At 40.0% G+C, this 25,119-nt stretch overlaps 1 protein-coding gene across 3 annotated transcripts in view; it reads right to left on the bottom strand.

Annotated features, from left to right (window-relative positions):
- Positions 1–14,119: 14,119 nt before the first annotated feature.
- dnah6 (dynein, axonemal, heavy chain 6) overlaps positions 14,120–25,119 on the bottom strand; it is a 408,231-nt gene continuing 397,231 nt past the window's right edge. For all 3 annotated transcript variants that reach the window (XM_072258211.1, XM_072258210.1, XM_072258212.1), the window contains 3 exons: positions 17,895–18,046; positions 15,927–16,149; positions 14,120–14,566 (listed from right to left, as the gene is read on the bottom strand). In XM_072258211.1, coding sequence (XP_072114312.1) covers positions 14,463–14,566; positions 15,927–16,149; positions 17,895–18,046 — 479 coding nt within the window. In that variant the 3' untranslated portion in view covers positions 14,120–14,462. The remainder of the gene's footprint in view (positions 14,567–15,926; positions 16,150–17,894; positions 18,047–25,119) is intronic.

The following is a 25,119-nucleotide window of genomic DNA, read 5'->3' on the forward strand; positions in this document are numbered from 1 at the left end:
AATCATAAAAAAACACATTTAACAAAGAAAAAGACATCGTTGGATAGCTCCAAGAGGCTGCTACATCTGTATGTATTGCTATCCTACCAGAGATCTCTAGATAATTTTCCTGTTATTTATTTCTTAATGGTATTCTCAGTAATGGATGTAAATGCATGCTGCAGGGTGAGAGGAAACAAGATTAGATGAAAAGGGTCAACAAATTGGAAGGGGAGAAAAAGATGTTGGGATATGAAGGCAGAGAAAAAGAAGTTAGTTGTTCTTACTCTTTTCACAAAACATAACCGATTGCAAGTGGTGTGGCAAAAGGGAGGTGCCTGGATTTAGGTGGCAGAACTATAAATTTTTTCAGCTGTGTAATAATAGTGCTGAAAAGCAGAAGACGAGCAACTTAGCAAAGGTATCTAAGGGTGGCGTGGTAGCATAGTGGTTAATGTAACGCTATTATAGTGCAGAGACCCGAGTCCAATTCCCATCACTGTCTTTAAAGAGTTTGTACGTTCTCCCCATGAGTGTGAGTTTCTCCGAATATTCTGGTTTCCATAGGCGGCCTTAGCTATGTTTCACACGTTTCAACTGAAACAGGCCCCGCCCTCCCAGAAGCCCCCGACTGACATGCAAAAATTTAATGCACAGCTCCCTGATGCCACAATATTCTTCTGCTATTGCCAGCCAAACCACCAGTGGGCACTTGCTGACTGATATCTGAGAAAATACATTAAAATATTTACTTCACTTGTAAACATTGCTCCTAGCAAAGAAGGCTACTTTTCAATGAGAGGAAAATGAAACGCTCCTATCCTAGTAGTGCTGAAAAACGGAAAATATTAGACAACAAAACAAAACGTCTAAATAGTCTCCCAAAAGTTACAACTTTCTTTGGTCCAGCATCTATAAAAGGCCCGCCGACGGCAGTTGCTGCTGCATCATTGTCACAGCATGGGGCTGCAGTGCCAAGTGACAGTGTAAGCGGTACAGGAGATGTTGATAATCAGAGCAATGGAAATGAGAAGAACAATTCTACTCAAACAGATGGTGATAACGATGACCAAACTCTGATGAACAAGCACCACAGCACGACGACAGTCCCACAACTGAGACAGGTGAGGGAGATGCCGCCCCCAGCACACCAGACAGAGAGAAAGCCCCACTAACATTCACTGAGACCGATCCGGCACGTTGGCCAACGCATATTACCAGTGACCAACGGATCGACATTGTTAGGAGAGGTCCCGTTCAGTTAGAGGACATTAACTTTCCATGGAGCCAATCATGCCGTCGTTTTACCAAGGACAGATACCTTATGAAGATGAAAAGAGGAGAAACCATTTCTAGGTCATGGTTAGTGTACTCAGAATCATCTGATTCAATCTTCTGTTTCTGCAGTACCCTACTTGGTAAGCAAAATCAGTCTCACTTGCTGAGGTTTCAGAGTGTGGGATCGACTCACTCTCACACTCCAGGATCATGAGAAATCAAATGCACACCATGCCAACATGGATAGCTGGCGCGAGCTGGAAACACTCTTAAGAACGCACAGTGCCATTGACAGCATGTACCAAGAAATGCAAATGCTGGAAAAAAAAAACACTGGAATGATGTCATGAAGAGGTTCATTGCCGTAGTCTGTCACCTTGCAGAACGAAACCTTGCTTTCCATGGCCACAATTCCAGCCTGCATGAACCAAATAATGGGAACTGTCTTGGTCTGGTGGAGCTGCTTGCCGAGTTCGACCCAGTGATGAGCGAACATGTCAGATGAGCAGAGAAAAAAGAGATTGCTGACCACTACATGGGGAAAACCATACAAAATGAGTTAATCACACTCACTGGAGACAAGATACTGGAAGTGATAACAGAGAGAGTAAAACAATCACGTTACTACTCGGTGATAATGGACTGCACCCCTGACGCTGCACACATAGAGCAGCTCTCTGTGACACTGCGCATTGATAATGGACTGCACCCCTGACGCTGCACACACAGAGCAGCTCTCTGTGACACTGCGCATTGATAATGGACTGCACCCCTGACGCTGCACACATAGAGCAGCTCTCTGTGACACTGCGCATTGATAATGGACTGCACCCCTGACGCTGCACACACAGAGCAGCTCTCTGTGACACTGCGCATTGATAATGGACTGCACCCCTGACGCTGCACACATGGAGCAGCTCTCTGTGACACTGCGCATTGATAATGGACTGCACCCCTGACGCTGCACACACACAGCAGCTCTCGGTGACACTGCGCACTGTCACAGGCCAAGTCAATGTCGGAGCTACTGTTAGTGAGCATGTTGTCTGTTTCCTACCAGTGCTCGACACAACAGGTGCAGGTGTAACCGACGTTTTCTTAACACGTGTGGAGAAGTTAGGATTAGATATCTCAAAATGCAGGGGGCAGGCATATGATAACGGGAGCAATATGCGGGGGAAAAATAGCGTGATGCAGAAGAGGGTGCTAGATATTAACAAAAAAGCACTGTTCATGCCATGCGCCAGCCACAGCCTAAACCTAGTCATTATTGATGCTGCAAAATCAACAGTGGAGTCTGTGAGCTTCTTTGGGGTGCTGCAACATCTATACACACTATTCAGCTCATCAACACAGAGATTTTCAAGGACAGCGTGCCAGAGAAGACCCTCGAGGCCATATCCAACACGCGATGGGAGTGCCGCGTGTAAAATGTTAAAGTCCTGTGCTACCAGCTTCCCAATGTTGGCAATGCACTCCTGTCACTGAATGAACATGCCACACAAAAATGTGACAGTGAAACCACATCTGCAGCCAGAGGCCTAGAACAGGAGATCATGTCATGGAAATTCCTGCTGACTGTTATCATCTGGTACAACGTTTTACATGGGGTGAATCATGTCAGCAAGCTGCTCCAGAGCCCACAAGTGGGAATCGATGTGCTACAGCGCGAGGTGGAATATGTTCTGAAATTTCTCAAGGAATACAGAGAGAACGGCCTTTCATCCACCCAAACAGATGCCAGAGACATAGCTGAAGAGATAGGGATGCCAATGGTCTTTCCTTCTGCACAAATCAGAAAACCAAAACACCAGTTCCAGTACGAGTCCCAAAGTGCAGATCCTTCCTTGACAGTGGCACCCGAGGAATGGTACAAGAGAGAAGTTTTCCTTCCACGAATGGACTCTGCCATCACAGGCATTAGTGAGCGCTTCAAGCTGATGGAGTCATTTTACAGTCTGTTTGGCTTCATTTATGGAAGAGAGGAAATGAAAAAGCCACCCAATGTCGCACACTGAAAGACAGCTGTGTAAACATGGAGAGGACACTTGGTGATGTGGATGCTGAGGACCTTTTGTGCGAGATGTCCGCTGCTGTCAGTGCCGTGCCAGCAAAAGAAACCACTGGCCTGCAGATTCTGAGCTACATTTACGGCAACAATCCTGTTGAACTGTATCCTAAACAGCAGGAATTCCGCAGATCCTGGAAATTCAAGCAACACACATCAAAGTTGCTGGTGAACGCAGCAGACCAGGCAGCATCTCTAGGAAGAGGTACATTCTTTCTCTCACTCTCCTTTTTCTCCCTCTGTCCCTCTGACTATACCCCTTGCCCATCCTCTGGGTTCCCCCCCCCCTTGTCTTTCTCCCCAGACCTCCTGTCCTATGATCCTCTCGTATCCCTTTTGCCAATCACCTGTCCAGCTCTTGGCTCCATCCCTCCCCCTCCTGTCTTCTCCTATCATTTTGGATCTCCCCCTCCCCCTCCCACTTTCAAATCTCTTACTCACTCTTCCTTCAGTTAGTCCTGACGAAGGGTCTCGGCCTGAAACGTCGACTGTACCTCTTCCCAGAGATGCTGCCTGGCCTGCTGCATTCACCAGCAACTTTGAACTGTATCCTAACCTCACCATTGCTCTAAGACTCATGCTGACAGTGTCTGTGACTGTAGCGAGTGGAGAGAGTAGTTTTTCGAGGCTAAATCTCACCAAAACACATCTGAGGACAACAATGCTCCAGAAGCATCTGTCAGCTCTTGCTCAGATATCAATTGAGCATGAAATAACAAGATCGCTGGACAAAGATGAGCTCATTAAAGCATTCTCAGCACTCAAGCACAGGAGGGTGGTGAAGTTCTAGTGGTAAGTCTTTTAACACATTTTTAGCAGAAATAAAGTTTATAATTAAGATAATAAAATAAACCATGTATTTCACTCAAAGTTGGTATAGGCGATTAGGTGGCATTTCCACAAATCGTAATTTCTCTCTACCGCTTGCGAACGGTCTCTCTCTCACTCTCCTTCTGTTCGCTCTCCAGGCCTTACATGAGCTGTCCGTGGTGCTGAAAGAGCACGAGACGCAGTTTGTTGTAAACTTCCAGTAGTTAACTTTCAAACACTGTTCATTGAATAAATAAAGTGTGATTTTTCATTAAATATGACATTGCTTTTGTTATTAATTTAATTAGAGGGAAATTGTTTAAGCTGTTCTTATGTCAGCTGATACCTAACACATCGTGCCATTCAATGCAGACTAGTTGCTGAAAAGGGTGAGGCTTCTCACTCCAAACCAAAAAATGTCACTGTTTCAGTTTTTAACTAAGGGAATTGTTTGAATTATGTTGAGCTGTCTGTCCATTATGCTGAAAATGCATATAATGCATCAACATTTAAGTCCCAAATTATACCATTATTGATGCAAACCAAATTGAATATTCACTTTTTTTCTTTCTTTTTCTTTGGAAAGTGGGGGTAGGGCCCCATATTAACTCTTGAAATGGGCCCCCAGATGCTTAAGGCCGCCTATGCTGGTTTCCTCTCATATTTCAAAGACATATGGGTTAGTAGCTTAACTGGTCACTTGGGTGTAATTGGGCAGTGCAGGCTCACAGGACTGGAAGGGCCAGTTACCGTGCCCTACCTCTAAAGGTCCACAGTTACCTTAAAGGAAATATCTCATCTTTTACCAAATAACTCTACCCAAAATGATTCGTACAACTATGATAGAAAGAAGTTTGCTTCCACAAAACCATCATCAGTAAGAAATATCCAGTTAGGTAATTTCTAAAACACTTTATCACCACTCACCTCAAGTCATATCAAGTCATATCAATGGCTTAACATGAAAATTCAATTTCAATTCTAATTATTCTGTTCACCTCCAGTTCATTATTTTCAGATCTGAGATAACTCTATGCACTTGCATGCTGTTCCTGACTGATCTGTCAGTAGGTCTGAAAATCAGGGAGTGCATCAAAAGAATCCCAACTTTGATCACAATAGGAGTGTAATAAGCTTGCACGAAAGTGACTAAAGTACACTTACATCACTATCCTTCTTGCCTTTTCTTTTGTTTTAGCATTAGTTTCCTCCACTTGTCCTTTTTCAGATCAGAAGACTCTGCCATTTACTCAGTGCTCTTTATATCTCAAAGATATTTCAAATATTTCACATTAAATAAATTATTTTGAACTGCAAAAACTGTGGCAGGAGAAAAGCTATTTTGCAGATAGTAATAACTAGAAAGAGCAATGGAATGACACAAAGAGTTCATCTAGTTTTGCTGCAGCGGATTGATAGAAGAATAATACTAAAACAATAACCCAGTTAAGATTGCACAGAGCTGTGATGTCCATTGATGTTATGGCTCAGACTTCAAGTTTGTAGTGATAATTTTGGGGACAGCATGGTAAGTTAGGTGTCAGGGATTACCATGAGATTTAGGGACAGGAATGAGGGTGAGTAGAGGGTGGGGCAGAGGAGTAAATGAAGAGTCTGGGCAGGAGTTTGAGTCTGGGTCAGAGCACTTCAGACTGAATATCAGCGATCCCAAAGGTTACGACAGCAGGCACTAAGGATATCAGCAAACTACAGGTCAGCGAGTCCCACTCCTGGATTGGAGGTGCACTGAGTGCTGAGTATGGGCAGGAGTCACAAGGGCCGGTGAAACGCAGGTCACTGGAGTTGGAGGTCTGTGTGAGTTTGAAAGTCAAGGCCTGAAGATCAAGGTCATCTTCAGCGAGTTCTGGTGTGAAGTCTGAAGTTAACGGTGAGTCTAGGAGATGGGGCCAAGGATTTGAAGCCCAGAGGTGGTCTGACCTGGGGTGAAAGCCTATCTGTATGTGAGTGGGTGGCTGGGTGGGATGGTGAGAAAGGGGCTGGTTTTGCTATTGTTGTCTTGCTTTGTTGTTGTTTCTCCTTGTGTTGTTCTGCTGAACATTGTGGTCGTACTATGTTGGCACTGGAATGTGTGGCACCCTTGTGGGCTGTTGCCCAGCAAATCACTTGGTGTATTGGTTGATAACACAAATGACGCATTTCACTGTATGTTTCGATGTTTCAATGTACATGTGATTAATAAATCTGAATCTTACTGTAAAGATATCAACAATATTTCTTATACTTACTTTACAAATTTTAGAAGATTCTATCAGATCCATACCCTGCATTTTACTTACATTCCAGGTATATGCTACCTGTTGACATTTCTGTAGCTTTTATTACTTTAAATGAACCATAGAAAAGTATCCAAATGTCCATTCTTATTGCAAAGTGGAAGTGATTCAGATGACTAGTTCAGTTTAAATGCTCATTCTTTCAATCTTGTTTGCCCGTGTTTGAGTAGATGCTGAAGGCCAGTCCATTTACCCCATTCTATCAGGCTGCTATGTCTGTAAGTGAAGATGCATGCAAATACTGAAAGATTGAACCCAGCTCGCATTAATGGATCTGAAGTGAATTCAACTATTTGTGTAAATGGATAATATCAAGCTGCTCAGCGTAAGGTAATCTGTCCAGAAGGAAGCCACTTAAAATAAAATTGACTGAAGCTACATTCCATTGCATAAAGCTGAACAAATATTGATCAGTAGAATGTATGTTGAAAATATAATAACAATAATAGTGGATCCTGGACAATTTGAATTTAAATTGAATTGAGTTAACTGCAAATTAGATATTGATTTCTACAGGAATCATGCTCTCATTAACAGTTATTTGCATAAAATAAATGTCTCCAGTTATATTTTACCTAGTACTCTAGCTCTGAACTTTAGTGAACAAAAATCATTTTTATTCAATGTAAGCTGGTAAAGACTCATACAAAAACATAATCAGTATGATAGCACCTATCCTTTTGGTGCCAGACAACTCCTTAAAGTTGCAAAATGACATCGAAGGATGTATGTTCATGCTTAACATGAAGCAGCCTGAACATCATCCGATTAAAGAGATATTGATGTGTGTAATTAACATTTGCCAGAAGAATTGAGACTGAAACATGGCTAGTGCAATATGACACATAGCAAGGAATCTCATTCCTAGATTTGTTATTCTCCTTCTTGTATAATTTTTAGACGGTTCATTTCAGTGAGCTGAAGTATGCCACAAGCTGAAGTGACAGTCCAACAAAACTAATGAAAGTGTTGGCAAGAGCTACTAACCAACTTAATATTGCATTGAGAAATAGCAATGAGATACCAGCATGTGAAATCTCCAATTATTTTTGTCCATTAACAGCACATCAGAATAAAAAAATATATGTTGTATCAGATTTTCTATGAAATATTCAACTTGGGCAACAATTATCCGGGATGCCAACTTCCTCTAAAATGAAGAGATGTGAAGTGGTACATTAAAATGTCATGCTCCTGGTCGAATTATACTCAGTTGAGTAAAATGCACATCTAACTGGGCTCCAGAATGATGTCTCAACAGGAATGTATGTTTCATGGTTGTTGAATATCATATGTGATTATAATTGCTTCTGTTGCTGCTTAAGAGCACTGAACTCCAGTGCATCTCCTGGTGCTTTGACAGATAACAGAGGCAACATCAAAGATAGCTAACATATCTGCACAAATAAGTAAGATAGTGAGAATCAAAAACACTTCTCTAGTCAATTTCACTGGCTAATTCTGGGAGCTGTCAGTATTGACTGAGAACATATGAAGTCTCGTGCATCAGGTCAAAAATTTCCCAGAAAATCTCCCATTGGTTACACTTCCTACATGTAATTAAATCAGTTTTCTTTCCTTTTGGATAACATTAGAAAAAGAAAAAGCATCAGGAGTAATAATGGCACAAAATGTCCTCCGGGTGAGGAAATGCCTATCACCAAATATGTCTTGGTTGAAACTCACTTTTGGCTCAGCTGGCCATTTCCTGAGGAATAAAGCTGCAAGACTGGGTCTGTAACATGGGTAGAATGAACCAACAGAGATGTTTACCAAACTGACTTCATTTGTCCAAATCTATCCATCTACACATCTGTCCATGACAATATTATAGGAGTGGCCAATTCACAAATTTGAAAGACAGTCTACATCGTGTTGCATAACACTAAAATGGTGCTAATGAGGATAGATTCAGAACAGATCGGGCAATTAAAACTGGGAATTCTTCATTTTGTGTGTGCGTGTGTGTCATCATCAGCAGTATAGTTGTATTGCACCACAATCTGTAGCATCGTTGCTTAGCATATGCTTCACTCTACATTTCAATCTGGATTCAATAATTGGTATGGAGCGGCATGTTGGGAGCTGTATGAGGCAAGTCCAAAGGTGAGATGCCACCCTTGTGAAGCTGTAATGCAAGATTACGTAGCATCTTGTGTTGCAGTCTTAAGTGACCACAACACCTCCAGAACAGCTCAACGCTCTTCAATCTTACCATTTTGAGGTGCAAGCAATGGTAGACAACTAAACAGCTAAGGAAGAAGGATATTCTAATAATGACCCAATCTCCAATCTGTGTGCAGAAGTCAAGGCAGAAGTATTGCAATCTCCTTCAGCCAAAACTGAATTTTTCACTTCCTCTTCAGGTCTCCACAAAAGTCAGATGTCAACCTATTGTAATATAATGAATATTGTATTATAATGAATAAAATTACTGGATGCATACTTGCATTTCTGTGCACTTCAATTTTAATTGTGCCTCTAGCCATGCAGTTCTCGCCATTTAAAACACAGACATTAATGTAACAATGAAGAAATTTCCTCAAATATGTAATGTTGTGTTATATTAAATTTTGTAAATCATAGAATGAATGTCTGAACAATTCAAATAGGTTTTCAAAAATCGCAGCATGCAGAGTGTCTGAACATGGTAAACATTCTAAGTCTGTTAATTTCTCATGTTTGTTGATAGCAGCTGGATTCTTCCTTAGTTTCAGGTGCCACTAACATGAGAATGTCTATTAATGACTGAATGTCTGTTGGTCACTTTGAGAGCTAGGTTGATGGATTCTTTTATAGTGTCTGTCAGATCGGTTTGAAGATTTTTTTCCATTCAGGCTTATCATTTATATGTAAGATTAATGCCCTTCTGTAAGTCCAAGAAATGTTATGTCCAGAACAATGGTGGACTGATGGATAAGGAATGAAGACCATTAAAATGTCTAATTAATTTAAAAGGGTTTGATCAACATTGTGTTAATGAAACATTGTAGTGTTTGAATGAAAGAAACCAGGCTGAGTTAATGGCATGAGAACAACAGATCAAAGAAGTTTGTTGGTCTCTGTGTGTCTCTCTATGACAATTGGAACTTATACTTATTGGGATACCATTCCCTGGGTTATTTGGACTTCACCTAGACTGGAAATTGCAATTGGTGCCTAGGACCCAAGGTGGTTTCACGAGTGGGGCGGAATTCGGAGTTCTCCCAACAACAGCAGCAATCAAGTTGTGACTAAGAATCATGAGACTTGAATTCTTTGTGACTTGCTATGTAGTATTTTGTGTGGTTAATTTGTGCTTTCTATTTTATGATAATAAATTGTTTAATTTACTTTGTTGTGCTTGTATGTTTATTACCCTATCTCTTGGACACTCAGATTGTTTGGGTCTGATCAACTCAGCCCATTCCAAATGCCCACTCAATCAAATCCAGTTAATTTACACCCCAGAGATAGAAGGTGCTGTCAACTGTATGACTTGGTGAGATTTACTCCCCAGCGATCTGCTCACATATGCTCAATTTGTTTTTTTTTCTAGATCTGCTGGGCCTTATTTCATCTTTCTTCACAAAAAAATAATAGACCAAGGAGATGAATTCAAGAGATGAAGGGAGAGTGATTGCCCTTGGCATTGGAACAACATCGATTAAATATGACATTAAGGAACTCTGGTTAAACTGAAGTCAATGGCCTTCAAGAGAAAATAAAGTGCCCAATGGCTGTAGTCATTCTGTGCACATTGAAAGATGATTATGGTTATTGAATTGCAGTCATGCCAGCCCAAGTATATTGCTCCAGGAGTTCTTCAGGTTTTGAGTCGAACTCTTTTAGCAAATTTATTAATGATCTTCCATTGTTTCTCCATCTGCTGCAATAGTAGAGCTCTAACAACAACAGGCAAGAAGCTCAACATTTGCTCAGAGAAAGTCGCCCAGTTAATAAGTACCCTATCCATGATACTAAACTTGTCATTGTAGTACACTGTGTACCATCTAGCAGATACACACCTGTTATTTGTAAGGGCTATTCAAACAGCACCTCCAAAATTTATTACTGTTACTACCAGCAGGTGGTCAGCAGATGCATAGGAATACAATCTTCAGAAGACTTACCAAATAGAACTCATCAGCATATCTTGTAAATTTCAGTTTTCTCCCACTTAACAAAGACATATGTTTGCTAGTTCAACTGTCTTCTGCTAATTAATTCCAACTGTATTGTATTAAATTTTGTAAAACATTGAATGAATGTCTAAACAATTCAAATGACAATTTAACTTTTTATGAGCTCGCAGCATGTAGAGATTTTGTACAAGGTAAACACTAAGTTTGTTACTGTCTAATGTTTGTTGATAGCAGCTGGATTCTTTCTTAGTCTCAGGCACCATTAGCATGAGAATGTCTGAGAATGACTAAACATCTGTTGGTCTCTTTGAGATCTGGCAAAAGGCACCAAAGTATTCGGGCTCTCACGACCAGACTATGTAACAGTTTCTTCCCCAAAGTCATCAGACTCCTCAATACCTAGAGCTTGGACTGACACCTCTATTTATTTATAATTATAAACCTACTGCCCTCTATTGTGCATATTGTCTTGTTTATTAATTATTGTAATGCCTGCACCATTTTGTGCACTTTATGCAGTTCTGGGTAGTTCTGTAGGCTAGTGTAGTTTTGTGTTGTTTTTTACTTAGTGTAGTTTTTGTATTATTCATGTAGCACCATGGTCTTGAAAAACATTGCCTTGTTTTTACTGTGTACTGTACCAGCAGTTATGGTCGAAGTGACAATAAAAAGTGACTTGACTTGACTTGACTTGGTTGATGGATGCTCTCTTAGTGTCTGTCAAATTGGCTTGATAGATTCTTTTTTGCATTTGGGCTTATCACTTGTATGTAATATTAATGTTCTTTATAAATCAAAGGAATGTTCTGTCCAAAACATTGGTGGACTGATGGATTAGGAATGACCATCAAAGTGTTAAAGTGTCTGATTGATCTATAAGGGTATAGGGAACACCGTGTTAATGAACACATATTTTGCTTGAATGAAAGAATCCAGATATAATTAATGTAAGAACAGAGTTTGTCAGTCTCTGTTTGTCTGTCTATGCTTGTGGAACTCGTATATATTGGGGTACCTTCTCTGGTTCATTGGACTTCAACTAAGAACCAGAAATTGTGACCGGTGTCTGGGATTCACAAGTGTGTCGAAATTCGGAGTTTCCCTGACAATTATGACAATCGAGTGGTGGCTAAGAATCATGAGCCCTGAAATCATTGTGTTACATTTTGTGTGGTTTATTTGTGCTTTCTATTTTATGATAATAAATTAGGTTTCAGTTACTTTGTTGTGCTTGTACACTTACTACCACATCTCCTGGACATTTGAATAACTTGGGTCTGATTAACCCATCCCATTACACCAACGTGTGTGGGTGGAGAGTTGGTTAGCAGACAGGAAGCAAAGAGTGGGAATAAACGGGACCTTTTCAGAATGGCAGGCGGTGACTAGTGGGGTACCGCAAGGCTCAGTGCTGGGACCCCAGTTGTTTACAATATATATTAATGACTTGGATGAGGGAATTAAATGCAGCATCTCCAAGTTTGCGGATGACACGAAGCTGGGTGGCAGTGTTAGCTGTGAGGAGGATGCTAAGAGGATGCAAGGTGACTTGGATAGGTTGGGTGAGTGGGCAAATTCATGGCAGATGCAATTTAATGTGGATAAATGTGAAGCTATCCACCTTGGTGGCAAAAATAGGAAAACAGATTATTATCTGAATGGTGGCCGATTAGGAAAAGGGGAGGTGCAACGAGACCTGGATGTCATTATACACCAGTCATTGAAAGTGGGCATGCAGGTACAGCAGGCAGTGAAAAAGGCGAATGGTATGCTGGCATTTATAGCGAGAGGATTCGAGTACAGGAGCAGGGAGGTACTACTGCAGTTGTACAAGGCCTTGGTGAGACCATACCTGGAGTATTGTGTGCAGTTTTGGTCCCCTAATCTGAGGAAAGACATCCTTGCCATAGAGGGAGTACAGAGAAGGTTCACCAGATTGATTCCTGGGATGGCAGGACTTTCATATGATGAAAGACTGGATAAACTGGGCTTGTACTCATTGGAATTTAGAAGATTGAGGGGGGATCTGATTGAAACGTATAAGATCCTAAAGGGATTGGACAGGCTAGATGCAGGAAGATTGTTCCCGATGTTGGGGAAGTCCAGAACGAGGGGCCACAGTTTGAGCATAGAGGGGAAGCCTTTTAGGACCGAGATTAGGAAAAACTACTTCACACAGAGAGTGGTGAATCTGTGGAATTCTCTGCCACAGGAAACAGTTGAGGCCAGTTCATTGGCTATATTTAAGAGGGAGTTAGATATGGCCCTTGTGGCTATGGGGGTCAGGGGGTATGGAGGGAAGGCTGGGGCGGGGTTCTGAGTTGGATGATCAGCCATGATCATAATAAATGGCGGTGCAGGCTCGAAGGGCCAAATGGCCTACTCCTGCACCTATTTTCTATGTTTCTATGTTAATATAGGTGGGTGACAGGAGACTGTAAGAAGAGTTGATGGCCATGAGAGAAAGAAAATCTTACAGAGAAAATAAATAAGGATTTCTAGGACTGTTCTTACTGCTCTCAAAGACTCAAAGGACCAAATTGCTTCTTCCAAATGAATATAAAATATGAGCAGTAATGTAATATTGAGTCAATTCACAACCTTCAGCTTTCTCAAAGTCAATTAGAAAAATTTAAGCAACACACATCAAAGTTCACCCGCAACTTTGATGTGTGTTGCTTGAATTTCCAGCATCTGCAGATTTCCTCATGTTTGCGTAGAAAAAGTGAATAAATGTTGGTCTTGCTAATACTGTGAATATGCTTAAAATGAGAAAAGTCAGAACTAATCTAGGAGAAGCTTAGAATCACAGAATTTCACAACACTAGAAACACAAAAACTGTATGAGTTTTTGAGTTCTCTACTCAACATCCTAAATAGATACTCAGCACTTATGTCCAGAAAATGCTATCATGTTCTAAGGATATTTTCTCATTGTCTAGCATGAGAAATATTAAATTTCCAGCTGTGATCATGCTGTATGGGTTCAAGAACTGCTCCTTTACAATACACTGGTAATGGGGTCATAGTGACTTGCTATGGGGTCATAATGCATTAAAGTGGCTTGAAAATGATAGTTTGACGTTGGTTTCCATTCGTACTGAGTGTTGCCTCAATTACACTCAATTTGTTTCTGGAAGCTATACATTAAAGATTGATTTTTGTTTCTGATATCCCAATTGTTCAGATTTATTGTTCATATTATTTATGAATAATAGCAGGAAGATGAGTGGAGAGTCTTTAGAAATACTATGATAACTGAGCTTACAAGTTACAATCTGCAGAGACTGATTAAAAACCATACGAGATAGCTTGCAAATTGGGAAAATCTTAGCAATAATCCAACAGCTCCCCAGAAGGGAAGTATCATGAGGAGCTAGTTATGAGGAAGGGTCTTGATCTGAAACAGGAACTGTCTATTTCCCTCCATGGATGCTGCCTGACTGGATGAGTTCCTTTAGCACTTTGTGTGTTGCTATCAATTTCAAATAGTTATATACTTAACAAATTGCTTCAGAATATCAAATTTATTTGATTAAAAGAAATATACTGAAATTTCTCTACAGAGTTTCTCAATATTTTACTCAATACTTCTAAGCATCAAAATACATATCAAGAAACATGACTTGTCTTCATCTCAATGCAATTGAAAAACTTAGACAGGCTGGTCTTTAAATACATGGGTACTATGATATAACAAAAAATTAAAATATGAAAACTCCACCACGCACAAAGTAAAAGCTTAAGTGTAAAATAAGAGCTGAAAGTCATTTAAGATCTATCCAAATTCTCATGCAGTTGAAATCGCAGTGGAAGACTTTATCCTATAAGATTATAACATTTTCCAAACTTATTTCCATGGAAATAAATTCTTAAATATATGCTCTAGTTTGCACAAATGTCAAAGATTTAGTCACTCAGCTGACAAAGTAATGCAGATCCTTTTGAAATCCAATAGTCGCTGTCTTTTTTTGATGGCAATAGCACAGTTACAACAAAGTTTGTAGAATGACCTGCAATCAGAGAAGAAGAATGTATCCTTTCTTATGATGATTATCAATCACCAAAATCCTAAAATATGACACTGCATTTTTTCCACTGATTTCAAGAATGTCAGGCGCAATCAACAAGGCAGGCTTGTTGAATACCGTTTCAAGCTATCAACTGCAATTGGACTATAACTTTGAAATTATTTATGGAGAAGGGTGTGAAAACTCAATCATTTGAAGCAATTGCTGAAGATGCTCAAAAATCTAAAAAAAAAGATAGTACTGCAAACACTCATCAAATCTGTGATGAAAGTATGTTTGGATTGGTGCTTGAAGAGTTTTATCATCACCTATTTCAAAGAAAAGTAGATGGCTATGGAAATACTCAAGAGGGGTAAGTCACTGGGGCTGGCCAGGCTAATAACCTTCAATCAGACTTGGCTGATGTATATGGTTAAACAGATTAGAAGACCTAAAGGTCAGAAGGAGAAAAAGACGTGGGAAACATTGGCCTGATGATGATTAAGTGAGAGAAGTGATAATACTGCAAGTTGCTAAAGCATTAATGCCTGCGATATGAGGATAAAATATATAACGAATTAACAGAGGTTATTATTTGCTAATTCAAACAAAATAGCAGACTGGGGAAGCCATGAACAATCCAGAAAAATAAGGATCCTAGTAGAGGAAAAGGCAGACTTTCAATCACTCTGCCTTTCTCTTTTATCCCACATCTGCAATGCATCTTACCCAAATACTAATCCACAAGCCCCTCTAGTTTCCTAAGCATTGGATTAAAAGTTATTCCAAAGAAATGTGATCATAAAGTATTAAAATTGGTTAAGCTACTTGGGCTGACCAGCTAATGAATTAAAAGCTGGTAGTACATTGGGTGGGAATTGCAATGAGATATCTCTCAAATGCACCAGCCGCTGGATAAAGTAAGTAAACGTGAATTTGAGAAGAACCCACAGTGATCCAATTCAATCTCAGCTGTTCCTGTAATTCATTTTTTGTTCTCAATGTCATATAATGAGTGTAGTTGATGGGGTAAGGAAGTAAAGAGGAACAACATCCAATAGTCGGTACTTGCTTGCTGCTTTTTGCCAGTGTTGGCTGTAACAAAGCTACCGTATCATCTGTCTCCGTAACAGTACAGTCAGAAATTCTTAACCTGCTATTAACTGCTTGGTCACTCGACTAACTCCACCCTACTGACTTCTCCCCTCTACCAGAAGACAAATAGTAATTGAGATTCTCTCAAAATAAATTCCTCTGGAAAACCATTGGATTGGGTTTGAATGTGTCTTGGAGGTGACCTTGGAGTTAGGTTTGAAACATCAACTGATACTAGATTCTATTTGCAGGAACAGGAGGAGATTACCTGTTGTTGAAAGAGTTCCTGCTCTGGCAGCTGTCTTGTAGAGTGGTGCCTGATACAGCGATGGACTTGGTTCATAATTCTGTGAAGGCTCAAAGTGTAAAACCGGCAAAACAGAATGCATCACTTTAGGTAAGGAATCTTCTATCACCATTTGTTTATCATCCCAACGAAAAGCATCCATGTACATTCCATGAACTAGAACTCCATCTTTAGGGGAAGGCAACTTGTGGAAAGAGAAATCATAGATGTACAGTAGATACCACAATGAATATAATTACATATATCATTATACATATTTAACTGATTTGTACTTATTTCACAAATTATATTTATAGATCTGGGGAAACCTTTCCTGTGGACCATTTGCCAATCAATAAATTTATTCCCTCTTTAGTCCTTTTAGCAGTCCACCTCTGACACCCACTTGTCAAACATTTGCATATCCATTTCCCTTCACATAGCACCTTCCTTTGCAACCACAGGAGGTGCAATACCTGCCATTATACTTCCTTCCTTCGATTCATGTTTCCAACTGAAATAGTGAACTGCATGTTGTTCAACCTAACTGTACAATGCACTTTCTTCCTTTTGAGAAAATAAATGTAGATCAGACTGCAGAATGCTTCTCTTCAGTTTGCAAATGTCAGTCAGTCCATCATTCTGCCACTAATGATTTTAATTCTCTGTTTTTCACCAGGTCAGACACTGCTCTGCCAAATCTCCAATGCTGTTCTATTGAAGCTAAATGCCCTTTTTCAAATTGACACTTCTACACTCAGCAGTGAATTTGACAATTTCAGACCACATTTCAGGAAATCTGATCTTTTGGCTGTCCTCCTCCTACCTGCATACAGGCAGAGGCTAAAAAGGTACCGGAGGTAAGGACAACAAAGTGGTCACGGGAGGCAGAGGAGTGGCTCACTTTCAAGGACTGTACAGCTCATGCTCTCAGTATTGTTTATTCCCTATCTATCTATCTATCTATTTATTTATTTTTGCTTCATTTTTGTATTTGTATAGTTTGTCTTCTTTTGCACATTAGTTTTGCTTGTCAGTCTTTATTTTGTTCATGTTTTTTTGATTAACTACTGTATTTCTTTGTTCTACTGTGAATGGCTGCAAGAAAATGAATCTCAGGGTAGTATTTGTTGATGTACATACGTTGATAATAAATTAACTTTGAATTTACCATTGAACATATTACTGATGATTTCATCTACTGGTAATAATTCTACCACTCACATTCGCCCCTTCTTTAGACCTACATTTGTTATTTTTACATATTCCATTACCATCCTCTTTTCCCCTGATATATCATTATGTTTATTATTTAATTAATCCTTCCTTCTACTTTTAAACCCTTTTATTAAGTTGAGAAGCAAATGTGTCTTCATGTCAGGAATAAGGCTACAGATATATGTTCCAAAAACAAAGACATCTGAAAAAATTTTTAAGACCTTCCAATATATAGAATTTTGCAAAAATACTTTTGCTGCGGGGTGTGCTTATAAGCAAATATTTATTATCCACAGACGACAGAAAGTCAGATAATGAGCTGAAGTTGGATTCCTTTATGCAAAAGTAATTTAGAGAAAACATTGAGAAGAGTCATCATGAGGGCGTCCCAAGAGATTATGAATATCCAGGTGCACAACTTGATTTTCTTCTCTGTAGAATACAGAACAGCACAGCATACGAATGGACCAAATGACACACCATCCTGATTTGAAAATATAATGTTGTTCTTCCATTTTTACCTGATCAAGGTCCTGGAGCACCCTTCCCAATAGCTTTGAGGGAGCACCTTCACCAGTAAGTCTGCAATGGTTCAAGGAGGGGTCTCACCACGACCTTCTCAGATATATAATTATGGATGGGCACCAAATGCCAGGTCCCAAAAGGTAAATAAATATTATCAAATGAAAATTACAATATTGTAACCTTTTTCAAATGAAATTTTGAAATTACCAAGTCATCCATTGAGAGAGTGTCTCCATATTTCAAAGCTCTGACAGCTTCAGCAACTTCTATTGCATCTCGGTAGGCAGGAAGGATGTTGTAACGAAAGCTAAGTCCATCAATTGGTAGGTTGTATTTCCTGGCGTGGTTCTGAAGTGTGCCTGAAACAGAAAAAAGGTAAATTTGTACAGGGTTGAGGGTGGGGGATGGAATTTGCTAAGACCAACACTTCTTTGAAGATTTAAAGATCTTAGAAGATTAGAGCACTTGTTACAGTTCTCTGATGGACGTAGAGACTTAATTTGTATGAGTGAAAGAAGTATTTGTGAGGCATGAGGAGAATGATGAAACACAAGGGATCTGTTTTATTTTGGTTTAATTACTGCCAGGAATAGCAGTAGAGTTCCTATAGTTATGACTTGTCCATGAAATGTTATGGCTACCATCATTTTGAAAGGGATTTTATTTTTCCTGTCACCCTATTTAATGATGCCAATATATTTTATTCTTATGGAAGAAATTGAATTTCCACATTCTGAAATTCTGATATACCCTGTTATTGCACTCAATAATTTGCTGACATTTGATTTATTCCCAATGAAATGCCTGGAAGTCTAAAGATGTAAAAATAAAGATTAGTTTTATTTGTTACATGTATATGAAAACATCAAAACATGCAGTGAAATGCATTGTTCTCTGACAACAATCAACACAGTCCAAGGATTGTGCTGGGGGTACCTGAAAGTGTTGCCACACTTCTGATGCCAACATAGTATGCCCACAATTCACTAACCCTAATAGTATGTCTTTGGAATGTGGAGGAAACCAAAGCACCTGGAAGAATCTCACCCGGCTACGGGAAGAATGTACAAATGCCTTACAGATAGCGGCAGGAATCAAACCCCGATCAGTGATCACTGGCACTGTAAAGCAATTGCACAAACTGATAGTCTACCGAGTCGCCATGAGAATCAGAGAGCTTCAGATGGCTCATTACAGGAGGTGAGAGAGAAACTTCTCTCAGACTCTGTTTTACTTTAAAGGTCTCCAGTTGTAAAATATATTTTTTCACATCACACCAAAAGGGCAAGGGCTCGTGAAAGAGAAAAAACATTTGCTGAAGAAAGACTTTCCCATCTCAATACTGGCAGTCGATAGCCTATGGGAAAGTAGAATAGGATAGGTGATTAGAGAGCAATACTCTAAAATGATGAAAGTAGATACAGAGGTATTTTAATTACTTTGCAGTGGAAACTTTTAGTATGGTAGACCAGAACAAATTACAAGACATTTAAAACAAAAATTTCAGAACATATAATTGACAAACAAATTTAACACAGAAGACAATGATGCATTATATTTTTAGAAGGAAAATATGTGATGCTGAGGCTTTATAAGACACTGGTGAGGACTTACCTTGAGTATTGTGAACAGTTTTGGGCCCTTCATCTTAGAAAAGATACGCTGGCATTGGAGAGGGTCTAGTGGAGGTTCACAAGGATGATTCCAGGAATGAAAGGGTTATCATACAAGGAACGTTTGATGGCTCCAGGTCTGTACTCGCTGGAATTCAGAAGGATGAGGGGTGATCTCATTGAAACCTTTTGAATGTTGAAAGTTCTAGACAGAATAGATGTGGAAAGGATGTTTCCCATGGTGGGAGAGTCTAGGACAAGAGGGCTCAACCTCAAGATAGAGGGGCATCCTTTCAAAACAGATGTGGAGGAATTTCTTTAGCCAAAGGGTGGTGAATTTGTGGAATTTATTGCCACATGCAGCTGTGGAGGCCAGGTCATTGGGTGTATTTAAGGCAGAGATCGATAGGTTCTTGATTGGACATGGCATCAAAGGTTACGGGGAGAAGGCTGGGAACTGGGGTTGAGGAGGAGAAAAAAAAGGATCAGCCATGATTGAGTGGTGGAGCAGACTCGATGCGCCAGATGGCCTAATTCTGATCCTGCGTCTTATGGTCTAAAATAATTAATATTTGTAAAGAGCTCAAAAAAGGATCAGTAATAATAGGAACAATGGGATCTTGGGAGAAGTAAACTGACATTCTAAAAAAGTGTGGTGAATATTTCCAACATTGTTTGGTGATGCAGGTTAAAAGGGTAACTAAAAAATGCAAACCAAACACTGGAATTTACTTTCACAGGAGTAACAATGAAAAGCTATTATAAGCAACACACACAAAATGCTGGGACAAGTCAAGCAGTATCTAGTGAGAAGAATAAAAAATTGACACTTTGGTCAAAGATTCTCTATCGATAATGCTATAATAAAACAAAAATTGCAGAACAGTTTTTGACCAGATTAGAAATGCTTGATTTATGCATAGTCCGTCCATATGAATGAGCATTAGGGAGAAAGGTGCCAGCTGTTATAGGACTGCCGGCATCTTCAGTCATGTAGAAACTCAGTTCAGCCACATTTCTGACTTGTAAACTGTTCAGATCACCAGCATTCCCCAGGAACAGAACCCTGTTGTAACCAGGGGAGGACCTGTATTGAACTTTGATGAGAACAAAGTTCTGACATTACAAAACAAGATGGTGGAGATGGTGTTGGGAAGGAATTAAAAGGGCAGAACCAGGAAAATGAGATTCTGGTGTTTAAATCCAAGATTCTTTTGGAGGTCAGGAACAAGGCATACACTAAAACTTATTGCTTCATGATAGTTTTATTAAGAGTTGACAGAATGAGGAGAAAAGGAACAGGGCAGTGACAGCGGGCCTCACTACTTGAAGAAGAGAGACACTGATGATGGTGCCTCACATAAAACAGCTACTTTTACCCCCAAAGATAAGATTGCATTAAAGTCAGAGGAGGACGTTAATAAGCTTGTCGACTAGACAATTGTCAAATAAAGTTTAATACAGATAAATGAGTCACTAATACCAGTCACCAATCCCACTCTACAGAACTGTTCAGACCATCTCTGGCACACAGGAGGTATAGATTCATTAGACCAAATTACCTCCGGCCAGTACTAATTTACTTGTTAACTAATAAGGTTTGCAATGCATTTTAGATATATTTTCATTAATAATATATGTAGCCCCCAAGTAAGCCTCAGGCTCACTCAGCTCACTTTCGTCCGGGGGAGCAGCCTTCAGCCCCGCCAAACTGGGTAATCAAGTTTGTGTGGATACTGTGTGATATACCCCACCCCGCCAAATAACAGATAAAACACCATATGCGATTAAATTATTACACTTTATAGATCTTACTGGAACTACATAATTAATAGAGATAAAATATAAAAGGAAAGTAAAAGGTGCCAAACTTATCAAAGTTCAAACACTTCATGCACAACAATTGGAGCTCAATTAACGGAGTCTTCTTTCCACCATTCAATCCCCTCCGACCTCCTCGACCCGCCACCTGGGACTAACCACGGTGGTCAAGCAGAAGCTCCACATGAGCCTCTCTTCATCTCCTCTCCCTGCCGAAGACCCTGGGCCTCAGACTCCCGCTCGGGGTCCGTTCCACTGCCCAGCTTACAGCATCACGTCTCCTCTCTCTGTCCCCATCGTGCCTTCTGCCTCAAAGCCCGTGCAAAAAATAGCTTATAGTAATACAAGGAAGAATAACATCTATCCCAATTGGTTAGCAAATGAATACAATTCTCTTATCAGTAATTATAACCCAAACAAGCTGGGAGAGAGAAGCACTTTCCCAGCAGTTAACATAACAAAGAAGCTATTTTATTCTAACATAACAAAGAAGCCATTTTTATTAGCCTTAGCAGTAACATAAAAAAAGAAACCCCTTACACTCTCCCCCCACCAATTTTAGGCATGGCCTTATGACTTCTAAATAACTCGCCAACCATTCCTGCAGACACAAAAACCCAATCCAGGTACAAACAGTCACGTTGCTCCCCAAAGAGTAGACCTTACGCCCTGTTCCACGAGCGCTACATAGGCCAACCTATCTGGGAGTTTCCTAATCCTCTGAGATCTCCGTACCCCCTCACCTAAACCCTTCAGGCTCGGACACTACTGGGGATACCTCGTGACTGTTTGCCAAATCCTCTCTCAATCTCTCACTCATGCCCCACTGCAACTCGGAGCCCCCTGTCCTGTGTCCAGGGCCCCGCTTCTTTTCCTTCAGGGTCCTGCTGTAACCCAGGCTGCCCACAGGTAGCCCTCCCCACTACACCTGACTCAGTGGGAGAAGGGCCAAAAGTCTCTTCCTCAATGAAGGGGAAGTTAGCAAAAGGCAGCATGTACCTCACATTCTGCACATCATCCTTCATATATAATTATTGAATGCTTCTGCACAAAGTGTATCTAAGTATGCAAACTCAGAAAGTGACATCAATAAACACTGATGTCACAAGCTTCCTAATTGTCACGTAGATTGAAGTGAATCTCTTGTAAATGAACTGCTGTTTAGATTTTTTTTTAGCATGAACAAATTCAGAAAGAAAACATGCAGATTGTTTTAAGTCAAAACGTCTGGCTAAGTACTGCATTTCATGCTCTCATAAGCACAAGTTATATATAAATTGGCAAAGCAATTGTTATCTCTGAATTGGAAATGTTAGAAAAATCTTTTTGAAATGATTGTTTAATCAGAATTAATGCCAAAAGGTTCATTAGAACTAATGGCCTAGAATGTAATTAGAATCGGAAGAACCATCTGTGGCAAGTGCATTAAAAATTGAATACAAGTGGCCCCCATTTTTTGAATGTTTGCTTTACAACAGCTCACTGTTACGAAAGACTCACATTAGTACCTGTTTTCACTAACCAAAGAGGATTTTCGCTTTTACAAAAAAAAAGCTGCCCGCTTTATACGTGTGTTTACCCTGAGAAAGACTACCATGACCATGAAGCCTTGTGTGGGCAGTTGTGTGCGCATGCATGTATGTGCTGATTTTTTTTCTCCAAATTGATTTTGGCTCACTGTCTTCCCAATTTTGATAAGTGAAACTACACCGTACATACATTCTTTCTACTTTATATAGGCTGTGTATTTATCATATCATTCCTGCTTTTACTACATGTTCCTGTTATTTTAGGTTTTATGTATTATTTGTAATGATTTGGTAGGTTATTTTTTGGGTCTGGGAACGCTCAAAAATTTTTCCCATATAAATTAATGGTAATTGCTTCTTTGCTTTACGACATTTTGGCTTACAAACAGTTTCATAGGAACGCTCTACCTTCGATAGCGGGGGAAACCTGTATCACCTCTATTGATAAGTTGCACGTGAAGTTAGAGAAGTCATATCAGACTCTGCCCTATTAGCGGTGCACCTATACATAGAATTTTACAACATCAGTAAAAATTATTTAAAAATGCACACATTCTGTGTAAATTAAGTGATCATGTTAAACTTCTGGTGTTTACCGCCATATGGGTGAATGTACATTTAAATGTATACCTTCTTAGGAGAGGCATGCACTTAAGTACCCAAAATGTGCTGTTCCGTGAAACATTTCCTTCTATCAATGAATTGGCCGGACAAAATTTAAACTGTGCTATCAGTGGATTATAACTTAGAGTTCCAAAAAGCTGAAAAGCTTTTAAAAAATATATACATCTTCATAGGGCTCTACTTGGTGGAGAGGCTGGAAAGTAACAACAGCAGAAGTAAAGCTTGGATGATAAACATGAACTTTATGAAGCGTAGGCCTTCACCCTCGAAGACAAAACTAATGGAAGTTTGACCCTTTTTCGATTAAAATTTAAAATATTTATCATAATACAATACATCTGGTATTTTTACTTCGGTCAATTCATCTCCCCGAATGCATTGAACTATGAGTTTAAAACTTTGATGCACTTCTGACAACATAATTTGGCTCTGAAAAACTTCACAGTGTTGAAGTAACTACTGGGTGATATCATTTACTTAAGCACAAGAGATTTTGAAGATGCTGGAAATCTTGAGCAATATGTACAAAATGCCAGAAGAATTTAGCAAGTCAGGCAGCATCCATGGAGGGAGAAATTGATATCCATGCAGTCAGGTTGAAGGCTACCCAGATAGAATATGAGATATCGTTCCTCCAATCTGAACGTGGCCTCGTCATAGCAGTAGAGGAGACTAAAGACAGACAGGTTAGAATGGAATTGGAAAGTCGAAGCGAAATGGGTGACCTGCCTTTTGTGACAGATGGTGCAAAGATGTTTGATGAAACAGTTCCCCAATCTACATAGGTATCACTAATGTGGAGGAAGCGCACTGGGAGTACTGGATAAGACATATCACCTCACAGGTGAAATGTCACCTCACCTGGAAGGACAATTTGGAGCCCTGAATGGTGGTGAGGGAGGAGGTGTAGGGGCAGGTGTAGCACTTGTAAAGCTTGCAGGAATAAGTGCCAGGAGCGAGATTAGTGGTGAGGATGAGTGAGCAAAGGAGTCACGTAGATTAGATTAGATTAGATTATGAGGACACGCAGTCCTCTTTCATTGTCATTTAGTAATGCATGCATTAAGAAATGATACAATGTTTTTCCAGAATGATATCACAGAAACACATGACAAACCAAGACTGAAAAACTGACAAAAACCACATAATTATAACATATAGTTACAACAGTGCAAAGCAATACTGTAATTTGATAAGAACAAACTATGGGCACGGTAAGAGTCTCAAAGTCTCTCGAAAGTCCCATTATCTTACGCAGATGGTAAACTTCCAGCGCCGCAAACTTGCCGATGCAGCATCCCAGAAGCATCTGACCACAGTCCGACTCCAAGTCCGTCCGAAAACTCCGAGCCTCCGACCAGCTCTCCGACACCGAGCACCATCTCTGCCGAGATCTTCAACCCCGGCCCCGGCAACAGGCAATAGGCAAGGCCAAGGATTTGGGGCCTTACCCTCCGGAGATTCTCAATCACACAAGTAGCAGCGGCAGCAAAGCAGGCATTTCAGAAGTTACTGCAGATTTTCCTCCGTGCTTCTTCACATCTGTCTCTAGCAAATCAGGATTGTGCATGGCATCCTACTTCACAGATACGATATCATTCGGAACGGTCACGCACGCTGTTTAATTTAATTAGTCTTTGCCTTGTGTATTTCAAGATAGGCTATCTTTATACTTTCTTAAAGAATCAAAATTCCTGGAGTGTGAAGTTTGGAATAAATCATCCCTCCTTATTTAATTCTAAATACAAATAATTCCTCTTAACTTATTCCTTGATTCAAATCTCCCCTTACTTTAAACAAGAGCTGGATCAAGTAACAACTAATGCATGCTTACAGAAAAATAAA

The sequence above is a fragment of the Mobula birostris genome, chromosome 5 (assembly GCF_030028105.1).
Source record: "Mobula birostris isolate sMobBir1 chromosome 5, sMobBir1.hap1, whole genome shotgun sequence".
NCBI lineage: Eukaryota > Metazoa > Chordata > Chondrichthyes > Myliobatiformes > Myliobatidae > Mobula > Mobula birostris.